The sequence below is a fragment of the Notolepis coatsorum genome (assembly GCF_963971535.1).
Source record: "Notolepis coatsorum genome assembly, contig: SCAFFOLD_432, whole genome shotgun sequence".
Lineage (NCBI taxonomy): Eukaryota > Metazoa > Chordata > Actinopteri > Aulopiformes > Paralepididae > Notolepis > Notolepis coatsorum.
Window position 1 is genome coordinate 134414 of NW_028173535.1, and position 25992 is coordinate 160405.

Consider the following 25992-nt stretch of genomic DNA (forward strand, 5'->3'; position numbering starts at 1 on the left):
ATTCCCTATGACTTTATCCCAACTGATGAAGGTCGTATCTTCCCCAATGCACAACTTTATGTTTGGCTGCACCCCACCCCCTCTTCTCTCTCTCTCTCTCCTCTCCCCTTCCTCCTCTCTCTCACTCTCTCTCTCTCTCCTCTCCCCTCTCTATCTCTCTCTCATTATTTGACCACATAATTCCTCCTATTGACATGAGTGATGCAGAATTTGTACAGCAGAACAAAGTTCACCACGATGATCAAATACTGTATCAGCTGGGATAAAATATTAATATAACGGAACGTGCCTGCTGGGGGAGGAATACCGCTGCAATAATAGTTTTTCTAAGACAACCTGAGATTGAATGCAAATTACACCCACTGCTTTTAGAGGTACAGTATGCTGCAGAGTCCCCTGTCTGTTTAACGTCATACATATATTACTGATGAGGAGAGCTAGAGAGTGAGAGAGAGTAGATTAGAGAGAGGATGAGAGAGATGTGAGAGAGAGAGAGAGATGAGAGATAGGTTTTATTTGATGTTTTTACCTTTTTAGATAGCTTTGGATAGGCTATCGGATTAATAGAGAGAGAGACAGAGAGATACAGAGACATGTGAGAGAGAAATCTGCGGAAGAGGAAGAGACGAGAGCGCTTACACCCTTCCATACTGGGATTTCACAGCTGGAGATCAAAGGAGCTCCATAGCCACAGAGAGAGAGGGGGTAGATCAATGATATGAGGGAGGGGGAGGAAGAGGTAGGAGGAGTGAGGAGAGGAGGAGGAGGAGGAGGAAGAGGGATGGAGACAGATATGTTGGTTCGGGGTAAATTTGAGACGCTCGGGTGTGACAGGAATAGAGGAGCACGTTGCTCAGAGGCATAATGCCTGCAGTGCAGGCCTGCCCCCCCCCCCCCCCCCCCCCCCCCCCACGCTCATAAATATTATAGCAGTATACCAAGCAGACTGAGGAGACGCATTATAACGCATTTATAACAGGACCATCACCCGCCTAGAAACTCCACTATTTACACACACCACTGGCTAAACGCTCTGACCTCGCTCTGTGTGTTGATCTCCGATCGATTCATTAAATGGAAAATGGCCGGCGTTCATATAACAGCTTTTATCCAAAGCGCTTTACAACTTGTGCCTCATATTCACCCGCTCACGCGCCGACGGCGGAGGCGACCATGCAAGTTAGAGGTTAAGTGTCTTGCTCAAGTACACTTTGACGCTCGCTGCCGAAAGGAGCTGGAATTGAACCGGGAACCTTCTGATTACCAGACGACCGCCCCCTGCCTCCTGAGCCACCGTCGGTCGTCCTGTCATTGAAAACAAATGATATAGTGCAGGTCCTTGGCTGACTGTCAACCGATCCAACCAAGTTTGAGCCAAATCGGATAAGAAAAATCCACCCCCCCCCCCCCCCGATAAAATCTGTCTGCATGTCATAGTCGAAGAAAGTGATATTATGATATTCTGATATAGACAGATAAGAGTCGAGGGGACGCCGAGCCAAGGAGAGCAAGTCAGAGGGCAGCCGTATCTTCAGTTGGTGTGTGTGTAATAACACCACTTGGGAATAACACCGGCTCACACACGTCTTATTGGCTACAACAGGAGTGTGGGCGGGGTCAGGGGCGCACATGGTACTACAACAATATAGTCTACCGGCCTCAGGCATTGGCAACCTCTCAGCCTACGAGTCAGCTGTATCAGAATAGACTACTCTCTGCTGAATGGATCCAGACAGACTTGTGGGCGCATGCACGCACGCACGCACGCACGCACGCACGCACGCACGCACGCACGCACGCACACACACACACACACAGTAGACATAAACACAACACAGAGGCTTTCACAGATAGATGGATGGGTATACTTATTGATCCCCTTGGGGAAATTCAGGTATCCAATAGCTCAGTCAACATTACGGTCGACACACGTTTAAAATAGACAGACATAAGTTAGACACGCAGTAAAAGAGTCAAATGAGTAAAACAATGTGGTGGACAAACAATAAAACCAGTACTGTAGTAAAAAAAAAAAGCAGCAGTAAAATGAAAAAGAAATTAAGGAAAATTAGCACTATTGTACAGTGTTACAAATTCCACATTTTGCGATCTCACATCATCCAATGGGGGGGGCTCATCTGTGATCTCAGACAGACGGCGAGGATGAGTTTGGACAAACCGTCAAGCTCCAAGTCAGGAGGAGGAGGCTCAGCAGACTCTCCACACACGGCAGCAGAGTGTGTGGCTGAATGGACCCCCAGCGAGCGCCGCCTGCCTCACGCATGCCTGACCTCAGTCAGTGTGGCTGGTGGTGTTTTGACGGCCCGGAGTGAGAGTGACAGCCTGACTGAGGAGTTGTCATGTCATGATGAGGCCATAGATTACATCGGCGGGACAGTTATGATATGAATATGTTCATTTGTTTTTGTGTTTCTTTCAGTGCTGTGGTTTCACTCTGGTTGGTTGACTGGATGAATGGATGCACTGTTTCTACTGTACAGTATTCGTCCCTGAGACCAATTGTTCCGGTTTGCATTTAGAATCTTCTTCCGTGGTTGATCTGTCTTAACTTTTTAGTTTATGTCCTTCTCCCCTCTGTATCTCCCTCTCTCTCTGTATCTCCCCCTCTCTGTATCTCTCTGTACATCCTCCTCTGCTCTGTATCTCCTCCTCTCTCTCTGTATCTCCTCCGTTCCTTATATCTCCTCCTCCTCTCTCTCTGTATCTCCTCCGTTCCTTATATCTCCTCCTCCTCTCTCTCTGTATCCTCCTCCGTTCCTTATATCTCCTCCTCTCTCTCTGTATCTCCTCCTCTCTCTCTGTATCTCCTCCTCTCTCTGTATCTCCTCCTCTCTCTCTGTATCTCCTCCTCTCTCTCTGTATTTCCTCTCTCTCTGTATATCCTCCTCTCTCTGTATATCCTCCTCTCTCTCTGTATCTCCTCCTCTCTCTCTGTATCTCCTCCGTTCCTTAATCTCCTCCTCTCTCTCTCTGTATCTCCTCCTCTCTCTCTGTATCTCCTCCTCCTCTCTCTCTGTATCTCCTCCTCTCTCTGTATCTCCTCCTCTCTCTCTGTATCTCCTCCTCTCTCTGTATCTCCTCCTCTCTCTCTGTATCTCCTCTCTCCCCCCTCCTCCTCTCTCTCCCCCCTCTCCTCCTCTCTCTCCCCCCTCTCCTCCTCTCTCTCCCCTCTCCTCCTCTCTCCCCCTCTCCTCCTCTCTCTCCCCCCTCCTCCTCTCTCTCCCCCCTCTCCTCCTCTCTCTCCCCCTCTCCTCCTCTCCTCTCCCCCCTCTCCTCCTCTCTCTCCCCCCTCTCCTCCTCTCTCTCCCCCCTCTCCTCCTCTCTCTCCCCCCTCTCCTCCTCTCTCCTCCAGGCCGATGCAGCCACCAGTTTCTTGCGCGCAGCTCGTTCGGGGAACGTGGACAAGGCCCTGGACCACATCAAGAATGGCATCGACATCAACATGTCAAATCAAGTAAGACGTTCTCCTTCTCATCAGGGTCACCGCAGTCCAAAATATGGTGTGTGTGCATGTGTGTGTGTGCATGTGTGTGTGTGGTGTGTGTGTGTGTGTGTGTGTGTGTGTGCATGTGTGTGTGTGGTGTGTGTGTGTGTGTGTGTGTGTGTGTGCATGTGTGTGTGTGTGTGCGTGTGTGTGTGTGTGTGTGTGTGTGTGTGTGTGTGTGTGTGTGTGTGTGTGTGTGTGCGTGTGTGTGCGTGTGTGTGTGCGTGTGTGTGCGTGTGTGTGTGTGTGTGTGCGTGTGTGTGTGTGTGGGCGTGTGGTGTGTATGCACATGCTTGTGTGTGTGTGTGTGCTGACTTTTGTTCTCCCTATAACCAAGGACTTATTGTATCCCCAAGGAGAGGCTTAGTGTGTCGTAAAAAACAGAGCCAATATCAGATCGTATTAAGATAGGACTGGAGGCAGTCATGTATATACACCTCCCAGGAAACTGTGTCACTGTGGGTCACTGTCATCAGATACGTTCACAAAACCAGGACATTAAACACATTTCTGTCCATCCAACTGTCTGTCTATACGTCCATCTGTCTGTCTGTGTTGTAATCAGGGATAGAACTTACGAATATTTGGCACTAGCCCGCAGCGCCACCTCCATTAGACCCTGTTAAAATTCTTGCTAAGTGAGTAAAAATGTTCACCAGCCCCGTATGAAAAGTACAGTAATGCTTGTTTGTACTATTTACTTCTCTGTATAATGTCTAATGTGCCCATATGTATGCGTAGTTCACCCTCCTTGGTATTTTTTTCTTTATTGAGACAATAGGAAGGCTGAGAGGGAGACAGAGTAGAGGATACACAGGAGAGAAGGTTCTTTATGGAGACAGTAGGAAGGCTGAGAGGGAGACACAGGAGAGAAGGTTCTTTATGGAGACAGTGGGGAAGGCTGAGAGGGAGACACAGGAGAGAAGGTTCTTTATGGAGACAGTGGGAAGGCTGAGAGGGAGACACAGGAGAGAAGGTTCTTTATGGAGACAGTGGGAAGGCTGAGAGGGAGACAGAGTAGAGGATACACAGGAGAGAAGGTTATTTATGGAGACAGTGGGAAGGCTGAGAGGGAGACACAGGAGAGAAGGTTCTTTATTGAGACAGTGGGAAGGCTGAGAGGGAGACACAGGAGAGAAGGTTCTTTATGGAGACAGTGGGAAGGCTGAGAGGGAAACAGAGTAGAGGATACACAGGAGAGAAGGTTCTTTATGGAGACAGTGGGAAGGCTGAGAGGGAGACACAGGAGAGAAGGTTCTTTATTGAGACAGTGGGAAGGCTGAGAGGGAGACAGAGTAGAGAAGGTTCTTTATGGAGACAGTGGGAAGGCTGAGAGAGACAGTAGGGGAGACACAGGGGATAAGGTTCTTTATTGAGACAGTAGGAAGGCTGAGAGAGACAGTAGGGGAGACACAGGGGATAAGGTTCTTTATTGAGACAGTAGGGGAGACACAGGAGAGAAGGTTCTTTATTGAGACAGTAGGAAGACTGAGAGGGAGACAGCATAGGGGAAAATGTTCTTTATTGCGACAGTACGAAGGCTGAAAAGGAGACAGAGTATGGGAGACACAGGAGAGAAGGTTCTTTATTGAGACAGTATGAAGGCTGAGAGGGAGACACAGGAGAGAACGTTCTTTATTGAGACAGTAGGAAGGCTGGGAGGGAGACAGAATAGGGGAGACACAGGAGAGACAGTTCTTCATTGAGACAGTAGGAATGCAGAGAGGGAGACAGAGTAGGGGAGACACAGGAGAGAAGGTTCATTATTGAGACAGTAGGAAGGCCGAGAGGGAGACAGAGTATGGGAGACACAGGAGAGAAGGTTCTTTATTGAGACAGTAGGAAGGCCGAGAGGGAGACAGAGTAGGGGAGACACAGGAGAGAAGGTTCTTTATTGAGATAGTAGGAAGACTGAGAGGGAGACAGAGTAGGGGAGACACAGGAGAGAAGGTTCTTTATTGAGCCTGTAGGAAGGCTGAGAGGGAGACAGAGTAGGGGAGACACAGGAGAGAAGGTTCTTTATTGAGACAGTAGGAAGGCTGAGAGGGAGACAGAGTAGGGGAGACACAGGAGAGAAGGTTCTTTATTGAGGCAGTAGGAAGACTGAGAGGGAGACAGAGTAGGGGAGACACGGGAGAGAAGAGTTCTGGTGGGATTCTATCCTTGACCAGTACATGTGTTTCCAGAGGCAGTGGTCTTAACCACTACACCATCTCTCATGCACACATTAGTACAGTGTATATACAGTGTATATTATGATAATGTTGCTCCTACCTACGCCACCATCTTGCCCTCTGGTCTCTGTTTTCCTCTGAAACTCCAGCTGTGTTTTCCTCTGAGCCCAGTCATTTCCATGCGTAATGAGAAAATGTTAATAATTATCCACGTACCCAGATTCCGTCCTCTCCCCTCTGTTCCATTACACTGCATTGCATCATGAACTAAACACAACGGAATCTTAACCCACGACCACAAAATCTGCCAATTTCCAAATTGATGTTTTTCAATCAGTGTTACAAAGGGTCAGATTAAACCGAATATATATATTTATTGCTTGAGATCCCTTGTATAATATTTGTATATCGTTTGATATCCCTTGTATATTATTTGTATATATACACGGAATATCCCTTTACCTGGGTACAAACCAGAGTAATATGCGCTCTCCTATTGGACAGCGACCCCTAGGCGCCAGCGGCCAGGCCCCCAACGGCAAGTTCAAAGGCAACTCCGGGCATGTCTCAACATGTCCAGAGTCTGCGCAGTAATACGAGACAGAACTGAGGTTGGCACTAGATAATTCACCTTACGTATAAATACGGCGCAGGTGGAAACAGCAGCAATTCGTTCATTACTAGTAAAAGCCTTCACCACGAGACAACGTGCAGTGAAGTGAGCAACTTTGCCTCTAAATAGAGCCTTGAGAACCGCGTGCGAATAGATTGCTAAAGTGTCAGAGTTTAACGCAGTACCGTTGAGTTCGACTTATTCTAATGTGAAGTAGTAGTCTATCATTTATAGTGTATCGTGCGGCTACCGTTCTTCAGTGACCAGCATTACCACCGGTTCGTCGTGTATATAGCTAGTGCACTTATCCAGGCTGGGCGGCCTAAACTCGTGCCCCCACCCGAGGAGTCCTAGACGAGAACCGTTGGATATGTACACCGGAGAACCTACACCGGCGACTGCAGAACCATTTCTGGTTGGATTATATTGCTTTGGTACCGTGACTGCTGGAGCAGAGAACCGTCGACCCCACTATCGTTTGGGATCTACCCCCCGTGAGGATCATCACTCGAGCCCGCCTCTAGGAAGAGGCTGGCTAGCTGTCTTCCATGCTGTCGAGCATACTGGATTATAGCTGTTGCTTTGTCTACTGATCAAGGGAGTACTGCACTGGCTCCTGTATCTGGAACCTCGTTATTCCTCGTTGACCCAGACTTTGTACCCGAACATTCCTCTACCCCGGCCGGCCTTACACCCAGAGGGAACCCCCCAGTGTCTCCAGCTGGTACTAGTGTGCCCTATGTAATTGCTATGCCACAGGTGGCGTCAGTTTAGACCCATCTTAGTATTCATACTATTCTCATTGACTTACGCTCTTGACTTACTTTACGTGTGTTCTTCGCCATACAAGCGCGAGCATAATTCTCAATCTGTAACCTAACGTTGCTTTGATAATAATAAATACCCTCTAAATAGGAGAGAAGGTTCTTTATGGAGACAGTGGGAAGGCTGAGAGGGAGACAGAGTAGGGGAGACACAGGAGAGAAGGTTATTTATTGAGACAGTAGGAAGGCTGAGAGAGACAGTAGGGGAGACACAGGGGATAAGGTTCTTTATTGAGACAGTAGGGGAGACACAGGAGAGAAGGTTCTTTATTGAGACAGTAGGAAGACTGAGAGGGAGACAGCATAGGGGAAAATGTTCTTTATTGCGCCAGTACAAAGGCTGAAAAGGAGACAGAGTATGGGAGACACAGGAGAGAAGGTTCTTTATTGAGACAGTATGAAGGCTGAGAGGGAGACAGAATAGGGGAGACACAGGAGAGACAGTTCTTCATTGAGACAGTAGGAATGCAGAGAGGGAGACAGAGTAGGGGAGACACAGGAGAGAAGGTTCATTATTGAGACAGTAGGAAGGCTGAGAGGGAGACAGTAGGGGAGATACGGGAGAGAAGGTTCTTTATTGAGACAGTAGGAAGACTGAGAGGGAGACAGTAGGGGAGACACAGGACAGAAGGTTCTTTATTGAGACAGTAGGAAGGCTGGGAGGGAGACACAGGAGAGAAGGTTCTTTATTGAGACAGCAGGAAGGCTGGGAGGGAGACAGAGTAGAGGATACACAGGAGAGAAGGTTCTTTATGGAGACAGTGGGAAGGCTGAGAGGGAGACAGAGTAGGGGAGACACAGGAGAGAAGGTTCTTTATTGAGATAGTAGGAAGGCTGGGAGGGAGATAGAGTAGGGGAGACACGGGAGAGAAGGTTCTGGTGGGATTCTATCCTTGACCAGTACATCTGGTTCCAGAGGCAGTGGTCTTAACCACTACACCATCTCTCATGCACACATTAGTACAGTGTATATACAGTGTATATTATGATAATGTTGCTCCTACCTACGCCACCATCTTGCCCTCTGGTCTCTGTTTTCCTCTGAAACTCCAGCTGTGTTTTCCTCTGAGCCCAGTCATTTCCATGCGTAATGAGAAAATGTTAATAATTATCCACGTACCCAGATTCCGTCCTCTCCCCTCTGTTCCATTACACTGCATTGCATCATGAACTAAACACCACGGAATCTTAACCCACGACCACAAAATCTGCCGATTTCCAAATTGACGTTTTTCAATCAGCATCCCTTTTATTTCATCTTGTTTTTTTTTGTTTTTATTTTTATTTTATTGTTCAGCGTTTACGAGTGCGTTGGGATCTTTGTCACAGAGGCCAATGACTCACTCACTCCACCAGGCTGTCTATGAGTTACTGATAGCTGGCGTGGGCGGGCGGGATGTTTGGTGAATGAATGGATGGGAGATTTTATTTTTTATTATTATTATTATTTCTTTTTACACATAAACAAAGCTCTGGCAGAGAGCCTGTGCTTTTCGGGGGCCTAGGAAAACAACTAATTTAGTCTGTATTAGCTAACTTCCATTCCTGGTTCTAATGCTTGTTTGTACTATTTACTTCTCTGTATAATGTCTAATGTGCCCATATGTATGCGTAGTTCACCCTCCTTGGTATTTGTTTCTTTATTGAGACAGTAGGAAGGCTGAGAGGGAGACAGAGTAGAGGAGACACAGGAGAGAAGGTTCTTTATGGAGACAGTGGGAAGGCTGAGAGGGAGACAGAGTAGGGGAGACACAGGAGAGAAGGTTCTTTATTGAGACAGTAGGAAGGCTGAGAGGGAGACAGAGTAGGGGAGACACAGGAGAGCTGGGCCCTCATTCATCAACGTGTCTTACGCACAGATTTGTGCTTACCCTGTGCGTACGATCATTTCTAAGCAAAGAGTGGGATTCATCAATTTCAACTTGAACTTGACTTTGTGCTTATGTCTACGCACAGCTCTGAGCACACTTAGCTGACGCCCAGTGGTAGAATATCGTTACTACGCACAAGCGCTCCTCAGTACATGCATTCGTTCCAACGCGGAAATAAAGACACTGGCGCGTGTTCTGTATGACCCCCGTAATTCATTATAGTTCATTGTGAAATAGCAACAGTAGTGTAATTATGGTCAAAACCCTATAAATAGCATTTGGAATAATAGATCTTTCTCTCAGAATGAATGCAGCATGGTTTATATAGCGTTATCGGAATATACAGGGTGTACTGGGTGTACTGGCTCCGCGTAGCTCAACTCGTTATTATTTTGCGCACAGACCGCAGAAACACGGGAACGTTTTGATTATATTTAAAAGGCTTTACGTTAAACGAAACAAGTGGAATTTCGAAGCTGTAAGCAGAATACAAGTCAGATATGAACACCCACGATATAGTGTTCTTCCCCCTTTTTACTGTATAAGAAAGAATAAAAAAACGCATTGCAATGACACCAGGGTGTATGTGTATTACAAAACCCTTGCAATAATGTGTCTTAAATGAATGAAAAGCATACATGCTCTCGACACAGAGCATATCGTGTGGGTGATATGACTTGTATTATGCTTACAGGATTCCACGTATTTAGTTTTACAATGTCAAAGCCTTTTAATGTAAATCAAAACGTTCCCGTATTTCTGCAATCTATGTGCAAAATAATAACGAGTTGAGTTCTAACAAAGAACATATTACATGCTGGTATGCTGATAGAGTAAACTATTATATGAATATGATATGATATAAGGTATACACTGGTCCGTCGCATACACTGGTATGCGCAAGTTACTGTTGCATAATGTAGGCTATGGCTGCTATTATATGTAATCCATATAGGCTACCTAATAGTATATGATTTTTAGAGGCATCTATTTTGTTGTGGTAATACCGACAACAAAATAGATGCCTCTAAAAATCATATAGCCAATCGAACACAACTAATAAAGGCATTCATATTACAGCACGGTTATAATGACACACAACCAACGCCAAACAGTGGTCAACGAAGTCTTTATTAGTATTTTGAGCTGTCCAGGCAGAATTGCAGCAATGGTCTTAGGGAGCCGTTGATATCTGACATCACCGTTTACAAGTCCGCCTTCTATTTATCCCATAACACGCGATAGTGTCTTCTTGGTTCGACAGCAGTGAACAATCTCCGTGAAGTTTCTCAGAGTTCCGCTCGGGTCAGTCCATTATTTCACATCCCATGGGGGGTGTTTCCTCACTTTCATGACCATATATGGATAATCATGCACGAGCATTGACGGTAGAACAAAGTGGTATTCATCAACACGGAGGAGCATAGGACCTGTGTACGCACGGTTGATGAATCCGGATTCTTCTGTGCGTACACTGATTCTACATTCTGTGCTTACGTGTGGAAATAGAACATGTTCTACGTCCACGTTGATGAATGAGGGCCCAGGTTCTTTATTGAGACAGTAGGAAGGCTGAGAGAGACAGTAGGGGAGACACAGGAGAGAAGGTTCTTTATTGAGACAGTAGGAAGGCTGGGAGAGACAGTAGGGGAGACACAGGAGAGAAGGTTCTTTATTGAGACAGTAGGAAGGCTGAGAGAGACAGAGTAGGGGAGACACAGGAGAGAAGGTTCTTTATTGAGACAGTAGGAAGGCTGAGAGAGACAGTAGGGGAGACACAGGGGGAAATGTTCTTTATTGCGACAGTACAAAGGTTGAAAAGGAGACAGAGTATGGGAGACACAGGAGAGAAGGTTCTTTATTGAGACAGTATGAAGGCTGAGAGGGAGACACAGGAGAGAACGTTCTTTATTGAGACAGTAGGAAGACTGAGAGGGAGATAGGGGAGACACAGGAGAGAAGGTTCTTTATTGAGACAGTAGGAAGGCTGAGAGGGAGACAAAGTAGGGGAGACTCAGGAGAGAAGGTTCTTTATTGAGACAGTAGGAAGGCTGAGAGGGAGACAAAGTAGGGGAGACTCAGGAGAGAATGTTCTTTATTGAGACAGTAGGCAGGCTGAGAGGGAGACAGAGTATGGGAGACACATGAGAGAAGGTTCTTTATTGAGACAGGAAGGCTGAGAGGGAGACAGAGTAGAGGAGACACAGGAGAGAAGGTTCTGATGGGATTCTATCCTTGACCAGGGCCCTGTTTCATGTACGTGGTTCAACTAAGTCGATCAACATGTCCATTATCCAGCTTCAGTTAACCCGATGTTCAAAGCCGGGATTTTCCTGTTTCACAAAGGAGGATTCAGTCTCGTTAACTCAAGCCAGACTTGAGAGTCAGGCTCAAGTCAGGCTAGATGCGCGCTCCCGTTTTAGGTGGAAAGCCAGCACGTATCGATGGCAGAGACCCTGATTCTCAACGGCATTGATTGATTAATTGATTTAAGACTTTATTGACAGATTGCAATAGGCTCAATCGCCTCGCCGACAAGTTAAATGCGTTATCTATAGGCTAATTCTAAGTCCCTCATTACCTCAATCAATCAGATTATATTTCTTTAAACTTGCCTGCTGGATTGAATAATCAAATGAGATCTTGCTAGCGAAAATAACTAGTTAACTGTTATACAGAATTACGAGACGGCTTTCTTGCCCATTGATTGATGTATAGTCAATGTTTAACTTATCTCCAATGTGGTCCAACGGGTTGTTCTTTTGACTTCCACACGGACGACCCGGGTTCAAGACCGGGGTCCTTCTTTTTGCAATATAGGAATAATTCAATTTGGTGCACGTTGAGAGCTATATAAAGAATGACATCCTCAATGCATGTAGATTTATAATATTTTAACTTAAAACAAGGCTACTTTGGCGTATAATCATTAATATTATATTCAAAAAAATCATATTGGAAACACCGGGATTTGAACCCGGATCGCTAGGTTGGCAGACTTGAGCGCTACCGCTGGGCCACTGTGCCAGATGGGATAGATTCATTGTTTATACATTAATGAACGAGAGACCCGTGTTTAGAATATCCCTTATTTTGAATGAAGTTTTATTTCTTTATCCTCATTCATTCATGTGACGTCAACGGCTCATTCAATTTCTCAAATCCGTCAAACAGCGCATCTCATCAGACATCTTAATCCCAGTTACAATTAAAATAACCACATCATGTGTACGTCGCACGAGCGAGCGCCACCGTCGCCACGGTATATATAACGTGCATTATTTAGGACAAAGTGAATTTAATATCAGCATTTTGGGTCTATTTTACATTTCAAAAGCCCCCTCTGGAAGAATGGAGCACAAAAACATAATTCAGAATGGTATAATGCAGATCGTAGACTGTGGGAATAGTTTCAGGAAACGGGCTGTCACTTCTTTGCGGGGGCGTGGCGATAGTTCAGGCTAACTTGAACTTGAACTCTGCTTTCGAGCAGGCTCAAACTTTTGGATCTGTTGGCATGGTGATCTGGAAAATCCACGTATATAAAATTAAGCATTACATCACACGCAGGAGTGGTTTGTGACCAATAAACCATGCCTAGGGGTGGTTGTTAGGCCCGAGGCGCAGCCGAGGGTCGTTAGACCCCCCTAGGCATGGTTTATTGGTCACAAATCACGACTGCACGTGGTGTAAAGCTTTTATACAACTGCCAGATTCATCCAACCTTATTTCTATACAATAAACACACATTAATCGAAGATTTATTGAAAAAACCATCCGCCAGAAAAAGTAGTTCCCACAACTCCATGTGGAAGCAGCTTGAAGTGCATCCAACCAAACTAACACATCCAACTGTGTATTATTGGAATGATTGAGAGAAGTTGCCTCATGTGGAAGCAGCTTGAAGTGCATCCAACCAACTAACACATCCAACTGTGTATTATTGGAATGATTGATTGAAAATTTTATTACCAGATGCAGAATATAAAGTAGGTAAAACAAATTAAAACGTTTTCTTTGCCCTATAGGAAAAAAACGTTTTCTTCGCCCTATTTTTTTATTTATTTCTTTTAGCCTAAACTTAACCAGTTGGAAACCAGGGGTACAGTAATAAAATTAGCAATCAACCAATCAATCAATTCAATAGACCATGCTCACTTAAAACAGCGCTGCTTCTCTCTCAGTCTGACTCCCCCGCTGTTGCAGACAGGAGTGTGTGTGTGCGTGTGTGTGTGTGTGTCACAGTGTGTGTGTGCGTGTGTGTGTGTGTATGTGTGTGTGTGTGTGTGTGTGTGTGTGTGTGTGTGTGTGTGTGTATGTGTGTGTGTGTGTTTGTGGGTACGCCAGTGTCGGACAGTGTGTGAGAGAGAACGCTGCAGTCAGTAGAAAGTAGGAAGGAAGACATTTAAATCAATCAATTAATCTATCAATCAATCCGCGATTTTTCTTTTGTTCTAGATTGAGTCAAGACCCATCAATTACATCATCCAACATTGTTTAAAGGACTAACACATTCCCCTTGACAGAATCGCTTCATATTTAGTCGTTATGGTGCTTTCAACATAACCATTTGTTGTCCGCGATCTTGTTTTCTCCCGGAGTGAGCCGGGGAGGGTTATGTGATTCGGTTGTGGGCGGGTCCTGAGCCCAGGACCGTGGATTGTTGCCAATAAAGACGTGTGAATGGCCAATCAGAATCGAGAAATTTGCATGCCGTTGTATAAGAAACCGGAAAGTCCGGCTAACCCAGTTATCCAGCTAAAGTTATCCGGCTAACTCAGTTATCCAGGTACATGAAACGGGGCCCAGTACATGTGTTTCCAGAGGCAGTGGTCTTAACCACTACACCATCTCTCATGCACACATTAGTACAGTGTATATACAGTGTATATTATGATAATGTTGCTCCTACCTACGCCACCATCTTGCCCTCTGGTCTCTGTTTTCCTCTGAAACGCCAGCTGTGTTTTCCTCTGAGCCCAGTCATTTCCATGCGTAATGAGAAAATGTTAATAATTATCCACGTACCCAGATTCCGTCCTCTCCCCTCTGTTCCATTACACTGCATTGCATCATGAACTAAACACAACGGAATCTTAACCCACGACCACAAAATCTGTCAATTTCCAAATTGACGGTTTTCAATCGGCATCCCTTTTATTTCATCTTGTTGTTGTTTTTTTATTTATTTGATTGTTCAGCGTTTACGAGTGCGTTGGGATCTTTGTCACAGAGGCCAATGACTCACTCGGCCCACCAGGCTGTCTATGAGTTACTGATAGCTGGCGTGGGCGGGCGGGATGTTTGGTGAATGAATGGATGGGAGATTTTATTTTTTATTATTATTATTTCTTTTTACACATACGTAAGTAAGTAAGTAAGTAAGTAAGTAAGTAAGTAAGTAAGTAAGTAAGTAAGTAAGTAAGTAAGTAAGTAAGTAAGTAAGTAAGTAAGTAAGTAAGTAAGTAAGTAAGTAAGTAAGTAAGTAAAGTGTATTTATATAGCACTTTTCACAGAGACAACTCACAAAGTGCTTTACATACAGCAGAAATTAAATTAAATATAAAATATAAAAATAAAAAGCAAGAACCATTCAAGAGATAAGAGACAGAACAAAAACACAATGCATCACAGAGAAAGAAAACAAAACAAAAACAAAAGACATATTTTATACCTGGAGGAGAAGCTCAAATATTACCCAAAGGCCTGTTTAAACAGTAATGTTTTTAGCTGATTTTTAAAAATGTCAACAGACGCTGCAGCCCTTAGGCCACGAGGAAGGGCATTCCAGAGTCTAGGCGCTACAGATTGAAAGGTTCTGTCACCTTTGGTGATCAACCTTGTGCGCGGAATGACCAACAGATCCTGGTCAGCTGTCCTCAGGGTCCTGCTGGGCACATAATTATGGTTCCAGCAGGTCAGTTAAATATTCTGGTGCCTGGCCATGCAGAGCTCTAAAAGTGAGCACCAGGACATTAATTCTAAGATGTATAGGAAGCCAGTGCAGAATTGGAGTGATGTGACACCTTCCGCTTGATCTGGTTAGCAGTCTTGCAGCAGTATTTTGGATGAACTGGAGGCGTCTATGGATGATTTATTGAGGCAGGTGAGAACCGAATTGCAGTAGTCTAGACGAGAAGAAACGAAGGCATGGATGATCAACTCTAGGTCAGAATGGGAAACAATCGACCTGAGCTTAGCAATGTTCCTGAGATGGAAAAAACAGGTGCGGGTCACCGACTTGATGTGAGTGTCGAGGTGCATGGCCTGATCAAAGTTTACCCCAAGGTTCCTGAGGTTGGGGCTCACATTAGTTTCTAGGGACCCAAGGCAACCAGCCACCCTAGATGCAACGCCATCAGAGGCCACGATGAGCACCTCGGTTTTGGCCTCATTTAGCTGGAGGAAGTTACTAGCTAAATAAACAAAGCTCTGGCAGAGAGCCTGTGCTCCTCGGGGCCTAGGAAAACAACACCTGCTAATTTAGTCTGTATTAGATGCTGCACAATCTCACACGCACACACTGACACACACATGCACAAACGTATGCATACGCATGTGCGTGCGCACATACATGCCACATGCATGCTCACAGAATGTGCTCACGCTAACACCCACTCTCACATGCCAAACATTTGTCACGTCAAGAGGTTCTCCAAACTGGATAAACAACCGTGACATACTGTATCACTGTATATTAGTAATGATGAGACATTCATTGTTGATATTCAGCTACTGATGTTGCTGTAATACTGTGGCTGTGTTTAGTGTGGCTTAAATGTGCTGTAAGTAAGTGATACTGGCCTTTTGGCTAACATCCCATCATTGCAGATCAGATACTGTACATGAAAGGTGCTGTAAGTGGTATTTTTTTTTGTTTAAATAAGTGTTAAATAGCTCTAGATTCTGACAGCCATCATTGAAATAGCGTGTTTGGTCAGTAACATGGCACTCCCAGTCCCTCTGCAGTAAACACAAAATACATTGTCTAGTATCCCTTCCAACTTTATCCAATCAGAAGAGAGAACCCTAGATATTATTTTTTTTTACTTATTTCAAGAAATCTTGCCAAGCCAAATTAGCTTACTGCACTGTAAGATAATTTTACTTGTTTCAAGTCAAATAAAATATTTTTGTCAGATCAGATTTTTGCAGTGTGGAGTTCTCTCTCCTGATTGGATAAAGTGGGAAGGGATACCAGAACATTTCTTTTCCATTTACTGCAGAGCGGAGGGACTGGGAGACTCATGTTACTGACCAAACACTCTATATCAGCGATGGCTGTCAGAATGTAGAGCTATTATTTTAACATGTAGACCACTTATTTTAACAAAATAAATACCACTTACAGCACCTTTAAGATCCAGCAATTGCATATCCTACTTCTTGCCTAAAATGTTGTCAGAAACATATTTTAGTGAACCGTTTGGGTGGAAAAAGAGAATGTTTACGAGCAAGCCGTCTCTGTTTTACCTGCTTCCCATGCCCCACTTTGTGGAGTTCTCTCTCCTGATTGGATAAAGTGGGAACGGGATACCATACAATTTATTTTCTGTTTACTATAGAGCGGAGGGACCGGGAGACCCATGTTACTGATCAAAGCACTCTATATCAGTGATGGCTGTCAGAATGTACAGTAGAGCTACTTAACACGATATATTTTTAGATATCTCTTACAGCAACTTTTAGTGCCCCTACACCTTCCCTGAGTGAAGATGGCGGGATTCTGGATTTAGGCTTATGGACGTTAGACAGCAGTTGTTGTCAGACGTAGCTTAGCATTGTATTGTATTTGATCTTAGTACCTTTTATCATGTCTATTATTATCTATTCTATTTTATTCTATTATTATTTGTATTTTTTTGCACAATCAAGTCGGGCATGGCCACCTTCATTTCACTACATGTCTCGTGCATGTACAGTATGTGACTAATACATCTCTTCAATCTTGAATATTGACTTATGGACTCAGCTTAACAATGAGCAGTACTGTGGACAAGTGTGTGTGTGTGTGTGTGTGTGTGTGTGTGTGTGTGTGTGTGTGTGTGTGTGTGTGTGTGTGTGTGTGTGTGTGTGTGTGTGTGTGTGTGTGTGTGTGTGTGTGTGTGTGTGTGTGTGTGCGTGCATGTGTGTGTGCATGTACTCGTGTGTGCATTTGTGCATCCTATGTTTATGTGTTTTTCAGTGTGCATTTAGTGCTTTGTACCTGTCTGTGATACCAGCTATTTCTGTCTATGCCTGTAGGCCTATTCACCTGTGTGCGCACGTGTGTGTGTGTGTGTGTCTCCCCCACCTTCTGCGCATGGCCACAGAGAGAACATGTTGCCCATTAGAATTGAGTGACACTGCAGTATGAAAGCAAGGCAGAGAGCAATGTGGTTCACAGAGTCTCCTAGTGGCTACTTAAGGTACTACAGGCTTGTTTATAGCACAGACTGTACCAAGAGTCTCTCTCTGCAGACAGACAGTGCTGAGATAGAATGTTTGTGTCTGTCTGTGTGTCTGTGTGTCTGTGTGTCTGTCTGTGTGTCTGTCTGTCTGTCTGTCTGTCTGTCTGTCTGTCTGTCTGTCTGTCTCTCTGTCTGTCTGTCTGTCTGTCTGTCTGTCTGTCTGTCTGTCTGTCTGTCTGTCTGTCTGTCTGTCTGTCTGTGTATTTCCCCCTCCACCATTCTCCTCTAAAAGGCTGCTGACACTTTGTGTATATTTTGTGAGAGCTTAGTCTTTCTTCTGCTACCACGGGTTACCGTGCGGGACTGTTATTTTTAGAAACGACTAGGCTAGCATTCTACTGCATCCAGTAGACGGAGAAAAGGAGAGAGAGAGATCTATTATTGGGGCTCAGTGGGGTATGAGACTGAAATATAAAGTCTGGTCATTTTAAAGCGGAACTACGCCCCATTTTAGAGTCCATACATGTTGTTCCTGTGGTCTAAGACAGTCAAGAATATTAGTGGAAACGAACAACTCTCCCAAATCTAAAAACCAGAGTGCTAAAAACTCAGACTTGTGATGTCATCACTCATCATCAGGTATAAAGTCAGACGCTGAAAGGTGGGGAAACCGCCAGGGGAAGGTTCTGTGTATATACTGCCCTACAAAGGCAAAAAGCCGTAACTTCCACTACTGCCGTTTGCCTTTGTTCAGTGGCAATTCAGTGTGTATTTATACCACTATATCTGTACCCCTCTATGTGTGTATTTATACCATTATACTGCATCTGTACCCCTCTATGTGTGTATTTATACCACTATATTGACCTCTACATGTGTGTTTATACCACTATATCTGTACCCCTCTGCATGTGTGTTTATACCACTATATCTGTACCCCTCTACATGTGTGTTTATACCACTATATCTGTACCCCTCTGCATGTGTATTTATACCACTATATCTGTACCCCTCTACATGTGTATTTATACCACTATATCTGTACCCCTCTGCATGTGTATTTATACCACTATATCTGTACCCCTCTGCATGTGTATTTATACCACTATATCTGTACCCCTCTACATGTGTATTTATACCACTATATCTGTTGACCTCTACATGTGTGTTTATACCACTATATCTGTACCCCTCTGCATGTGTATTTATACCACTATATCTGTTGACCTCTACATGTGTGTTTATACCACTATATCTGTACCCCTCTACATATGTGTTTATACCACTATATCTGTACCCCTCTACATATGTGTTTATACCACTATATCTGTACCCCTCTACATATGTGTTTATACCACTATATCTGTACCCCTCTACATATGTATTTATACCACTATATCTGTACCCCTCTACATGTGTGTTTATACCACTATATCTGTACCCCTCTGCATGTGTGTTTATACCACTATATCTGTACCCCTCTGCATGTGTGTTTATACCACTATATCTGTTCTCTCTACATGTATATTTATACCACTATATCTGTACTCTCTACATGTGTGTTTATACCGCTATATCTGTACCCCTCTACATGTGTATTTATACCACTATATCTGTACCCCTCTGCATGTGTGTTTATACCACTATATCTGTTCTCTCTACATGTATATTTATACCACTATATCTGTACTCTCTACATGTGTGTTTATACCACTATATCTGTACCCCTCTACATGTGTGTTTATACCACTATATCTGTACCCCTCTGCATGTGTGTTTATACCACTATATCTGTACCCCTCTGCATGTGTGTTTATACCACTATATCTGTTCTCTCTACATGTATATTTATACCACTATATCTGTACTCTCTACATGTGTGTTTATACCACTATATCTGTACCCCTCTATGTGTGTATTTATACCACTATATCTGTACCCCTCTACATGTGTGTTTATACCACTATATCTGTACCCCTCTACATGTGTGTTTATACCACTATATCTGTACCCTCTACATGTGTGTTTATACCACTATATCTGTACCCCTCTACATGTGTGTTTATACCACTATATCTGTACCCCTCTGCATGTGTGTTTATACCACTATATCTGTACCCCTCTACATGTGTGTTTATACCACTATATCTGTACCCCTCTGCATGTGTGTTTATACCACTATATCTGTACCCCTCTACATGTGTGTTTATACCACTATATCTGTACCCCTCTACATGTGTGTTTATACCACTATATCTGTACCCCTCTGCATGTGTGTTTATACCACTATATCTGTACCCCTCTATGTGTGTATTTATACCACTATATCTGTTGACCTTAAGGCTGTCCCCGAACCCTGTTTTTAGGGTTCTAACGTTCGCCATGGTTTTTCGAACGGACGTTTTCTTTATTAATACATTTTATTATTATAGATTTTACGGGGGCGGCATTGCATAGTCTATCGTGAATATTTTTTTTTTACAGTGGTGGCTGTTCATGTACTGTAAACATGTAAACAAAGCAGTCAGAAGAAAATAAAGGGAAAAGACAGCAATCAAACATAATATCATATAACGCACTCACTTTTTGTTGGGTATGCCATACAGATGCAGCACTGAAAATTCAAACCACTTCTGCTGCTGGTCTGCTGCTCCTCTGCCACTATAGAACTAGCACTCAGGTGTTATATTTCAGGGGATGGTGGCTAGCTCCCAAAGTGAACAAAGGGAGGGTATTTAACTTAGGTGCTGCCCCAGGGAGGGGGTCGGGGGCTACTGCCCTCAGACCACCAAGATAATTTGTATATGGGCAGTCTGACTTGGGGTACTGCCCATATATTAGTGTTGCAATGCATGATAAGTAAACAGTGAAAAAAGCTAAGGAATCGGATGGAGCTGGGGCGTTTGGGACGAATACAAATGTAAGATGAAAATCTCCCCAGCCTGTGGGAGGCAGTGGAGGTGTGAAATCTGGCCCGGTCCAGAACAATAGGAGTCACAAAATCAGTTTGGAGTGGTGGAGGAGTGGTAGAGGCGCAGTAGAGGTTTGATTTTTCAGTGCTGGATCTGTACGCGCCAGCCACTTCACCCAGGCGTTGCGCAATGTTTACTCCAGAATGTTTTATCTCCAGTTCTTTTGTTTCCAAGACATATCCCAGTAGTTCCCACTCGTTGGAAATAAAATGACAGGTGACTGCCATGTACGCCTCCATCGCCACCGATGTCCAAGCGTCTGTTGTGAATGCCACAGCTGTGGCATGGTCAATGTAAAAGGAGACTTTCTCCCGCACGGCCCCGTACTTCAGAGTTAGGTTGTTGGAAATGGTGGATCTTTTGGGCATGGTGTAATGGACATGGTGCTTGAGCACTGCTGTGTTGTGTGTAACCCGCTCTAGCGTCCCCACCTCCCCGGTCGCGTGTGCACCAAACGTTCCACCCAAAAACGGAATTTCAGTCCAGATTAGGCCAAATTCTGCAATATTCCACGTTTTGCAGTTGATTCCATTTTTATTGGTTAATTCCGCGATTCCGTCCGCGATTCCGTGAACGCGGATTTCATATGGCTCTAAATAACTCCTTCTTTCTCTTCTCGCTTATTGGTTTGGTATCAAATTTCAGTAGTGTCTGCGTGGTTGAGGAGGTGGGCCCGCCGTCCAGATCCAGTTTATGTGCCACCGTGGAATGCCAAGTGCTTGTCGCACATTTGACACACAGCCTTTGTCTTATCCTCCGTTAATTTAAAGTGTTTCCACACAGGTGACGTCTTCCCACTTCTTGCAGCTGCCATGATTGAATAATTGAGCGAGTGCCGCGGGGACGCGCCTCCTCACCTCGACTCAACCCTGCACGCCTCTTTTAAAAAAAAAAAATCGAACGTTCGAACCCATTCATTAAAATCCGAATGCCAGCGTAACGAACGAACGTTCGGGCTCAGCCTTAGTTGACCTCTACATGTGTATTTATACCACTATATCTGTACCCCTCTACATGTGTGTTTATACCACTATATCTGTGCCCCTCTACATGTGGATACAATATTACCACTATATCGGTATTGGCCTACAAAGGCCAACTATAGTAACTTAAGTTAAGGCGTTTTGCATTGTAGAGCAGTATACGGTCACATTTTCTGTTTCAGAAAAAGTTACAAAAATAAAATAATACTTTCTGTGGGTCCACAATATCAGTCTCCCATTCATTGTCAACGGAGCAGCTCTAGACTTGATACCTGATGACGTCACAGGTTTTGAGTCTTACTTCTCTGGTTTCTGGCTTTACATAATATACTTCAGTTGGCTCCCGAATAAGACTGATTACACTAAATGTCGCCATTTTTGCCACAGTATGAAAACAGTTGAGAACTCAAGGAGCAGGCGCTCATTCAACTTGCCGTGTTTACATAATGTTAAGAAATGACTTAATCTAGATTGTGGGGTTTTTAAACATTTCCAACCCAGGCACCAAATTAGTGTAATGTTGTCCTAGCTGGCTCATTAAATCACAATAGTACTCTTGTGACATGGGGGAAACAATAGTAAAAGAAGACACCGGTCTAGAGATCAACGATATGTTTTTTCTTTTATATATATATTCTGTTGAATCAGCTCTGATGCTGTTAGGGCACTGTTTCTGTTTGACAAATCAGCTCAGCTACTCAATGGTCATTAATTATATTATGTCAGGAAACGGATTCGAAAGCCATTCGATCTGTGCTTTTCATCCATGTCCATTTAACAGGACCTGTGCTTTTCATCCATGTTCATTTAACAGGACCTGTGAGTCGTCGAGTGACCTGCGATGGTGAGAGGGTACTCGCCCTGGTGTACTGCCTGACAAAAGACGCTTCGCTGCACTCTCTTGACGCTTGTGTTTCCTCCTCTCCAGAACGGTCTCAACGGGTTACACCTGGCCTCTAAAGAAGGTCACGTCAAAATGGTCCTGGAGCTACTACACTCAGGCATTGTGCTGGAAACCACCACCAAGGTACCAGGATTTACCACCGTCTGTCCTAGGTGGAATCGGAGATGCCTTATGCGCGTGGTCAGATCTTCATGGTTGATACAAATTGCATTGATTTCACAAAGTCTGAATTGGTCTACCAGTACCAACCCACCCAAGACCACCTTTTGATGCCCTATGTTAGTCCTGTAGATGCTGTGTATCGTGATTATCTGGCTGTTACCTTTTTATTCAATACACATTCCCAAAATTAGGCCTTTTTTTATCATCAGACAATTGCTGATTTATACATCTGCAAAGGCTTTTAAGTAGAAATTTAGGTCATTGGGCTTCACTTCAGTCCCTCTCTCTCTCTCTTTCTCTCTCTCTCTCTCTCTCTCTCTCTCTCTCTCTCTCTCTCTCTCTCTCTCTCTCTCTCTCTCTCTCTCTCTCTCTCTCTCTCCTCCAGAAAGGGAACACTGCCCTTCATATTGCTGCGTTGGCAGGTCAGGAGAGAGTGGTGGCTGAGCTGACCAACTATGGTGGCAACGTCAACGCTCAGTCACAGGTGAGTCGTCAGTGTGTGTGTGTGTGTGTGTGTGTGTGTGTGTGTGTGTGTGTGTGTGTGTGTGTGTGTGTGTGTGTGTGTGTGTGTGTGTGTGTGTGTGTGTGTGTGTGTGTGTGTGTGTGTGTGTGTGTGTGTGTGTGTGTGTGTGTGTGTGTGTGTGTGTGTGTGTGTGTGTGTGTGTATGTGTGTGTGTGTGTGTGTGTGTGTGTGTGTGTGTGCGTGCGTGCATGTGTGTATTTAACAGGGGGAAGTAGTACTAAATAGTATGCCATCCTGTTTCACATGACCGGTCCAGGTTAGAGTTGGTCAAGTCAAGTGTATTTGTTTATGCCATTATCACAGTTACTGTACATGTCTCAACGGGCTTCACGGGCCCACATTACTATGGAACACCACCCCCTGACTTTAATCCTCCCTTACGATCCTAAGGGTAAAGGGATCTTTTTTTTTTACATTAAATTAAGTGGTATTAGATACTTGCTAGTGTAATTGTGTAGCTTACTTGCCGAGATACATGGTCGAAGTTCTGGCTGTGTTCCAAATTAGTTGGGCAGCGCCGGAAAGGCAGCACATGGGGTCCAGTAACAAAAAGGTTTTAACCATCCACAACCGAACGCAACAGTCCTCATGTATTTCCAATGCTTGGTTTTTCTCTCTGATGCCTTGGAACTATTTTGTTTTTTGAGGAAGCCAGGGTATCACTACACACTGGGACTACCTACTGTAGGTAGCTAGTCCTAAGACATTGCATCTGTCTGTACTGTTTGAACATGGCCAGGACTTCGACCGCAGGTTTCAGCTAATGGCTTCGCATTTATTACGCTACCGTGCAAATATTGGAGAAATAGGAAACAAAAAAGCAGAACCTCAACAAGTGAAACCCAAGTCATACACTGTGTGTTTCTGCCCCTAACAGAAAGGCTTCAGCCCTCTCTACATGGCGGCCCAGGAGAACCACTTAGAGGTGGTCAAGTTCCTACTGGAGAACGGTGCCAACCAGAGCCTTCCAACTGAGGTAAACTAGGACGTTCACTCCTGCTAATATCTCTGTGATGTGTGCTGGCGCCCGTCCAAGGTGATTATTATGCCACAGAAGGTCTCGCCCTCCCCTCCGGTATCTGTCATTTTCTGTCTCTAATTCCCCACGCTGCTTCCGTGTGTGGCTGGCCCCTCCATCTTCTTTCTCTTTGCTCAACTCTCACCCTCTGGCTCTGGGTATACTCGTCCTGTACCTGTACTCTCCATCTGTTACGCTTCCTTTACCACACCTGCATCGTCCCTCTATGCCCCCTCCCCCCCACCCCCTTCTTTACTATTTTCCCTTTTTTTGTCTAATTTTGTGGTTATCATCTTCCTCCTCCCCTCCTGCCTTCTCTCCTCTCACTAACACTCCTCCTCTTCCTCCCCCGCCTTCTCTCCTCTCACTAACGCTCCTCCTCTTCTTCCCCTGCCTTCACTCCTCTCACTAACACTCGTCCTCTTCCTCCCGCCTTCTCTCCTCTCACTAACACTCCTCCTCTTCCTCCTGCCTTCTCTCCTCTCACTAACACTCATCCTCTTCCTCCTGCCTTCTCTCCTCTCACTAACACGCCTCCTCTTCCTCCCCCGCTTCTCTCCTCTCACTAACATCTCCTCCTCTTCCTCCTCCTTCCTCTCCTCACTAACACTCCTCCTCTTCCTCCTGCCTTCTCTCCTCTCACTAACACTCCTCCTCTTCCTCCTGCCTTCTCTCCTCTCCCTAACACTCCTCCTCTTCCTCCTGCCTTCTCTCCTCTCCCTAACACTCCTCCTCTTTCTCCTGCCTTCTCTCCTCTCCCTAACACTCCTCCTCTTTCTCCTGCCTTCTCTCCTCTCACTAACACGCCTCCTCTTCCTCCTGCCTTCTCTCTCCTCTACCTAACACTCCTCCCTTCCTCCTGCCATCTCCTCCTCTCACTAACACGCCTCCTCTTCCTCATGCCTTCTCTCCTCTCCTAACACTCCTCCTCCTCCTCTTCTGCCTTCTCTCCTCTCCCTAACACTCCTCTTCTTCCTCCTGCCTTCTCTCCTCTCCCTAACTCTCCTCCTCTTCCTCCCCCGCCTCTCTCCTCTCACTAACACTCCTCTCTTCCTCCTGCCTTCTCTCCTTTACCTAACACTCCTCCTCTTCCTCATGCCTTCTCTCCTCTACCTAACACTCCTCCTCTTCCTCCTGCCTTCTCTCCTCTCACTCCTCTTCCTCCTCCTGCTTTCTATCCTCTCCCTAACTCTCCTCCTCTTCCTCCCCCCTCCTCTCCTCTCACTAACATCGTCCTCTTCCTCTGCCTTTTCTCCTCCTCTTTGACATCTCCTTCGCTATCCCTACCCCTCCGTCTCCTCTTAACCCTCCTCTTCATCATCTCCTTCGCTATCCCTACCCCTCCATCTCCTCTCAACCCCCCTCTTCACCGTCTCCTTCGCTATCCCTACCCCTCCGTCTCCTCTCCATCCATCCCTCCCTCCTCTAACCCCACCCCCCCACACACCTCCTTCTCCTCTCCTTCCTCACGTTGTCCCCCCCCCCCCCTCCCCTCAGGACGGCTTCACGCCCCTCGCCGTGGCTCTCCAGCAGGGCCACGAGAACGTGGTGGCGTTGCTCATCAACTACGGCACCAAGGGCAAGGTCCGCCTCCCCGCGCTGCACATCTCTGCGCGCAACGACGACACGCGCACCGCCGCCGTGCTGCTGCAGAACGACCCAACCCCCGACGTCCTCAGCAAGGTGCACACCTGCTGTTTGTTCACATGTGTTGTGCTGACGCCATCGGTCACGATTATACTGTGCTGATGTAGCAGACTAAAAACAACAGAAACAGGTGTTACAGTAGTATATGAATCAACAAAAGGTTGACGGACACAAACAAACGGCAGCCGTCATACTGTAGTTTTACATGCTAAAAACATGCTACATATTATTAAAATAAACATCAAAAGGAAACCATGATTATATAATATATTTTATCTTTCTTTCTTTCTTTCTTTCTTTCTTTCTTTCTTTCTTTCTTTCTTCTTTCTTCTTTTCTTTCTTTCTTTCTTTCTTTCTTCTTCTTTCTTTCTTTCTTTCTTTCTTTCTTTCTTTCTTTTTCTTCTTT

At 45.1% G+C, this 25992-nt stretch overlaps 1 protein-coding gene across 1 annotated transcript in view; it reads left to right on the forward strand.

Moving 5' to 3' along the window:
* Nucleotides 1–2163: 2163 nt before the first annotated feature.
* The window catches only part of LOC311247758 (uncharacterized protein), a gene marked incomplete at both ends in the record, with an annotated part of 42863 nt that continues 19034 nt past the window's right edge, over nt 2164–25992 (forward strand). Inside the window, 6 exons of the mRNA XM_084338760.1 lie at nt 2164–2295; nt 3374–3475; nt 22261–22359; nt 22784–22882; nt 23799–23897; nt 25437–25622. Coding sequence (XP_084194886.1) covers nt 2164–2295; nt 3374–3475; nt 22261–22359; nt 22784–22882; nt 23799–23897; nt 25437–25622 — 717 coding nt within the window. The remainder of the gene's footprint in view (nt 2296–3373; nt 3476–22260; nt 22360–22783; nt 22883–23798; nt 23898–25436; nt 25623–25992) is intronic.